Below are 6,423 nucleotides of genomic sequence, written 5' to 3'. Positions count from 1 at the left end.
CTATGTGAATTAATGTATCACTATGTTAGATGTGGTTCTTAAATGTATAGTTTTTTTTTATACTAATATATACAGTGGGTACGGAAAGTATTCAGACCCCTTTAAATTTTTCACTCTTTGCTTCATTGCAGCCATTTGGTAAATTCTAAAAAGTTCATTTTTTTCTCATTAAAGTACACTCTGCACCCCATCTTGACTGAAAAAAACAGAAATGTAGAAATTTGTGCAAATTTATTAAAAAAGAAAAATTGATATCACATGGTCATAAGTATTCAGACCCTTTGCTCAGACACTCATATTTAAGGCACATGCTGTCCATTTCCTTGTGATCCTCCTTGAGATGGTTCTACTCCTTCATTGGAGTCCAGTTGTGTTTAATTAAACTGATAGGACTTGATTTGGAAAGGCACACACCTGTCTATATAAGACCCCACAGCCAAACCAGGAGGCCAGGTATAGTTACCAAAATACTCTTGTCCACATATGCATTATATCACCATAATCAAATGCAATAAGTCTCACATGGAACATATATAAGTGAGTACAACTACACAAATTGAAATACATAGAGACAATAGGTGCAAATGTAGAAAAAGGGAGGTGGAAATGTCCATGACATAAAGGCAACCTGGGGGCAGTATCTGAAGATGTCAAAAATCAATCCATTTCCTTATCTTCGATCTTGTCAGCGAGAGGGAGGATATCACTGGAAGCAGGCTGCACGATAGGTATAAGGTCCACAGAGAAGGACACTATATATACATACAAAAAGAAAGAAATTAAGAAATTAAAAATAATAAATCCATACTAATAAATATTAAAAACAACATGAGCCACGGAGGCTCACTGCCTATGAGGAAATATGTACAGAAGGGGCCACAGGAGAGCATGCAGTAAATGGCGCATAGGCTGCATAGTAAATAGTATCCAAAAGGAGGATGATCATATGATCATAATGATAAAATTTGTTCCTCCATATTACCCAAAAGGGGATTGTAAGGACCGTCAATCCAATAGAGGCGCAGGACAAAAAAGCACGATATGTGTCACAAAAAAGGTGAGAAGCCCAAACTTTCATTCCAACCCCGCGGTGCCAGAGTGTTAAGGGTGATGATCCATCTAACAAATTTTATCATTATGATCATATGGTGATATAATGCATATGTGGACAAGAGTATTTTGGTAACTATACCTGGCCTCCTGGTTTGGCGGTGCGCATGCGCGGGGCTACTCACCCTCCTGGCTTCCCAGGCGTCTGTCTTGTTTCGGTTAATTCGATTATTTTGAATTATAAGAGGACTTACATAAAGAGCACAAATCTTGATGTTTAATTATTATCCAGCTGCTACTCCCCGGAAGGGGGCTATCTGCCAGTTACAGATACCCATCGCTTAGGTCGCCAAGTCATCTCTATAGGTGAGCCACACTGTATACGAACTTTCCTAAACAACTTTACTACCCTAGGGCACCATCTTATTGTAGCTGACACCGGGATTCTTGCTTCTTCAGGATAAAAGCAAAACCTTAATAGGGCCCTCAAGGATCACCCATAAGTAACACCCTAGCATAACCAGGTAAACCTTCGAACTACCAGATACAACATACAATAAGCTTTAAACACCATAAAACTGTATATTTTCGGTTTAGGCCACAGGCTCAACCAGCTACATCAATCGGAATCAACCTCCTACAGCCCCACAGGAACATACACCCTTCCACCTGGGGGACACCCCTGGATAATAATTAAACATCAAGATTTGTGCTCTTTATGTAAGTCCTCTAATAATTCAAAATAATCGAATTAACCGAAACAAGACAGAGCTTCTTCTCTTTAATGAGATTTCTAATTTCAGCATCAATTCTGACATCCTACCTCACAAGAGGACCCACACCCCTCCTCATCCTCCTCTTCATCATCTACAGAGACCTTCTCACATTTTAAGGTAAATACATGTACAGTAGTCCTACCATAAAACATCTAACCTATACAGGCTAGTAATCACAGTCTTTATATATCCTATTACAGGTCCTAATCAGCTCTGGATCCCTGGAAGACTGACCAAGTGGTCTCTTTTTTAATATAGCTCGACTCCTTGGTTTTATACTAATTTATATATCTATGAAATCTCTAACAGTATTTTAATGAATTAATAAAATAATAAAATTCACTGAACATTTGAAAACCCATTCATTATTATCCTTCCAACAATCCTCACTTATCCTCCTCAGTGTATCAGCGCAATGGCTTTTTAAATTTAGAGAACTAATCTTCACTCTAAATAGCTCTTAAAAGAGCTTTTTGGACTCAAACACTCCCTATACGCTGCTTTCACTCTCCCTGCTCTCACACTACGTAGATTCCTCATTTACTATGTGCAAAATGGCGCCGGCAGGGCTTAAATATCCCCCTACGATGCTGTAAGGCCAGCCAATCACAGTAATGCCACAACAAAGATGGCAGCGGTATTACTGTGATTGGCAAGCAAGCCCAGCATGTTCATTGGCTGCAAATAAAGCGCCAAACATTCTGGGCGGGTCACTCGAATATACCGAGGTGAATAGGTAATTACTTGCAGAATAGCCTGAATTGTGTACTATTCGTGCGAGTAACGAATAGTGCCGAATGTATTCGCTCATCACTAGTAAAAAGACATAAATCCAAGTGACACATTCATTCCTGCTCCGAGTGTGTAAAAGGTTGTCATAACTCTGTCTCTCTGAGATTTGAAGTTACCTTTTAATACAAGTAATTTCATGTCCATGATGCTGTGATCAGGGATACAAAAATGTTTGGCCACAGATAGATCTATTCTTTTTTCTTTTATTGTGTGACAATGAGAATTCATCCTTGTTCTAAGTTTTTGCCCTGTCTCCCCTACATACAGACCCCCAGTTGGACATTTGGTACATATAATTAAGTACACTACATTAGTTGTGATGCAGCTGAAAGTACCTGGGATCTTGTGGTCCTGATGTGAGTTGGGAATCTTTATCTTGTCCGTGGTCATTACACATGGACAGGTTTTACATTTACAGTTGGTGAGGATGAATTTTGTAAGTTTCACCACAAAGGTGAAAATATCCTCCCGGTCAGTTTGCTTTCCCTCCCAGTACCTTTTCATTCTAACAATGTTAGGTTTCTGGGAGATTATACTTGTTCCTTTTATTTTTGGTTCTCCTTAGCTTGCCTTCTTTGCCCTACACTCCCTGACAGAAGTTATGTCGCTTATCCATGTTATGTAAATAAAAGCTTATAACCTGACGTTAAATTCATCCATTGGTTTTATAAATTACTCTTTTGAAAGCTGAAACCCTCCCAAATTTGGTTTAGGTTAAGAAAATAAATTGGCATTAATGCTGAAATATTGATCATTTAATGAACACAGAATGGTCAGATTTTGGTAAGACAAAAGTTTTGTCGCCTGGTCATATAATGCACCCAATCCTAATTTACATCCTCACCAGTGCTCAGTAAATGATCGGTTAATTAGTGGGTGTGTATAAAAAGAAACTCAGCACCCCAGACCTTCACTTGAACTGCAACTTGAGCTCTGACAACATGCCAAAAATCCACCCTGCGACCAAAGCCTTGATTATCAAGAGGCTGGAGACCAGATCCACTGCAGAGGCGGCTGGCACCTTTAATGTGTCTCAGCGTCAAGTACAAAGAATTAAAAAAAGATTTGAAGAGACTGAAGATGTGTTTGACAAGCCCAGGTCAGGCAGACCCCGTAAGACAACTGCACAGGATGAACGTTAATTGGTTAGAAATCCAAAGCAAGCCCCTCTTCCACTGCAGCAGAGCTCCAACAGGCCTGGTCACCTCAAGTCCCTGTGTCAACTAGAACAGTTTGTAGGATTCTGTCTCGAAATAGCCTCCATGGTCGAATCAGTGCCCAGAAGCCAGCACTAAACAAAAGACAAATAAAAAACCATGAGGCATTTGCAAAGTCCCACAGCCTGCTAAACAAATGGACGCTGGAAAAGTGGCAGAAGGTGGATTTCTCTGATGAATGTTCAGTGGAATTACACCACAGCCGCCGCAAATACTGCAGGAGCCCTACTTGAGCCCGTATGGATCCAAAATACACCCAGAAAGATCATGGTCTGGGGTTACATTCAGTATGGGGGGGTGCGAAACATGTGCAAGGTGGAAGGCAATATCAATAGCCTAAAATATCAAGAAGTATTAGCTACCTCTTACATTCCAAATCATAAAAGGGGTCAAATTCTGCAGCAGGATGATGCTCCATCTCATACATCCATCTCTACAACAAAGTTCCTCCAGGCAAAAAAGATCAAGGTGCTCAAGGACTGGCCAGCCCAGTCACCAGACATGAACATCATTTAGCAAGTTTGGGGTAGGATAAAAGAGGAAGCTTGGAAGACAAAACCAAAGAATCTAGATGAACTCTGGGAGGCATGTAAGACTGCATTCTCTGCTATTCCTGATGACGTCATTAATAAATTGTATGAATCATTGTTGAACCGCATGGATGCAGTCCTTCAAGCTCATGGAAGTCACACAAAATATTAAATATGACTCTAATAGCACCACAACTTCATTCATCAATGTTATGCAACATATATTTTTATTTTAAGATAATTATTTGCTTGAATATCACATTACTTTCTGTGGGCGACAAAACTTTGGTCTTGCCAAAATCTGACCATTCGGTGTTCATTAAATGATCAATATTTCACCATTGATGCCAATCTATTTTCTTAACCGAAACCAAATTTGGGAGGGTTTCAGCTTTCAAAAGAGTAATTTATAAAACCAATGGATGAATTTAACGTCAGGTTATAATCTTTTATTTACATAACATGGATAAGCGACATAACTTCTGTCAGGGAGTGTATATGAATGTATTTTAGTTTCTCACTCAGGGTTTTCATATTTTACTTTATACTTTCCTTTCCCCTGGTTGACAGCGTGTTGTGGCCTCCCCTCTGGTTCCTCAGGAGGTACAAAAAACTCCTCAATGGCCTATTAAGAGAGTTAGGTCCGTGGCGTTTTTAGTTGTGCAGCTAGGGCCTTTATAATCTGTACAGAGACTAGTTTGGTGTAGTTGCGGCATTCTTCTCTTTGCGGGTTCTCCGGTGGCTATCAAGATTTGCTTTCTGGTTAAAACATTTCCCACATTTTGAACATGAAAATGGCTTCTCCCCTGTGTGAGCTCTCTGATGTTTGATAAGATTTGATTTCTTTGCAAAACATTTCCCACATACTGAACATGAAAATGGCTTCTCCCCTGTGTGAGTTCTCTGATGTTCGATAAGCGTTGATTTCGCTGTAAAACAGTTCCCACATTCTGAACATGAAAATGGCTTCTCCCCTGTGTGAGTTCTCTGATGTTTGAGAAGATTTGATTTCTGTACAAAACATTTCCCACATTCTGAACATGAAAATGGCTTCTCCCCTGTGTGAATTATCTGATGTTTTATAAGATTTGATTTCTTTGCAAAATATTTCCCACATTCTGAACATGAAAATGGCTTCTCCCCTGTGTGAGTTCTCTGATGTTCCATAAGTGTTGATTGCTCTGTAAAACAGTTCCCACATTCTGAACATGAAAAATGCTTCTCCCCTGTGTGAGTTCTCTGATGTGCAATAAGTTTTGATTTCTGTACAAAACATTTCTCACATTCTGAACATGAAAATGGCTTCAACCCTGTGTGGGTTCTCTGGTGTGTAATAAGATTTGATTTCTCTGTAAAGCAGTTCCCACATTCGGAACATGAAAATGGCTTCTCCCCTGTGTGAGTTCTCTGATGGCTGATAAGATTTGATTGATTTGCAAAACATTTCCCACATTCTGAACATGAAAATGGCTTCTCCCCTGTGTGAGTTCTCTGATGTGCAATAAGATATGTTTTCTCTGTAAAGCAGTTCCCACATTCTGAACATGAAAATGGCTTCTCCCCTGTGTGAGTTCTCTGATGTCTGATAAAAGTTAATTTCTTTATAAAACATTTCCCACATTCTGAACATGAAAATGGCTTCTCCCCTGTGTGAGTTCTCTGATGTGCAATAAGATTTGATTTCGCTGTAAAGCAGTTTCCACATTCTGAACATGAAAATGGCTTCTCCCCTGTGTGAGTTCTCTGATGTCTGATGAAAGTTGATTTCTTTGTAAAACATTTCCCACATTCTGAACAGGAAAATGGCTTCTCCCCTGTGTGAGTTCTCAGGTGCCTAACAAAATCTGATTTCTGATTAAAACATCTCCCACACTTGGAACAAGAAAATCTATTCTTCGCTTTGTGAATTTTTTCATGTTTAAGAAAAGACTTTTTGAGGGGAAAACTATTTCCATATTCTGAACGTGAAAATGGCTTCTTTGCTTTAGTAGCAATTTGTTTTTTAATGCTTATTTTGTGACTTTGATTTTCCTTAGTAGTCGGTAATGAATCAGAAGA

General features: G+C 39.3%; 2 protein-coding genes across 2 annotated transcripts in view; both read right to left on the bottom strand.

Annotated features, from left to right (window-relative positions):
- Positions 1-214: 214 nt before the first annotated feature.
- The window catches only part of LOC141213632 (uncharacterized), a 29,930-nt gene continuing 23,721 nt past the window's right edge, over positions 215-6,423 (bottom strand). Inside the window, exon 8 of the mRNA XM_073665246.1 lies at positions 215-752. Within this exon, the coding sequence (XP_073521347.1) occupies positions 651-752 (102 nt within the window). The 3' untranslated portion in view covers positions 215-650. The remainder of the gene's footprint in view (positions 753-6,423) is intronic.
- Positions 4,805-6,423, bottom strand: LOC141213643 (uncharacterized; the record flags this gene model as incomplete). The annotated part of the gene is made up of 1 exon (XM_073665252.1): positions 4,805-6,423. A coding segment is annotated over one exon (1,365 nt), but the record flags the coding sequence as incomplete, so codon positions are not given.

The sequence above is a fragment of the Phyllobates terribilis genome, unplaced genomic scaffold (assembly GCF_046119375.1).
Source record: "Phyllobates terribilis strain yellow unplaced genomic scaffold, ASM4611937v1 Scaffold_200__1_contigs__length_3551848, whole genome shotgun sequence".
Taxonomy (NCBI): Eukaryota; Metazoa; Chordata; class Amphibia; order Anura; family Dendrobatidae; genus Phyllobates; species Phyllobates terribilis.
This window is presented reverse-complemented; position numbering and strand designations above follow the sequence as displayed.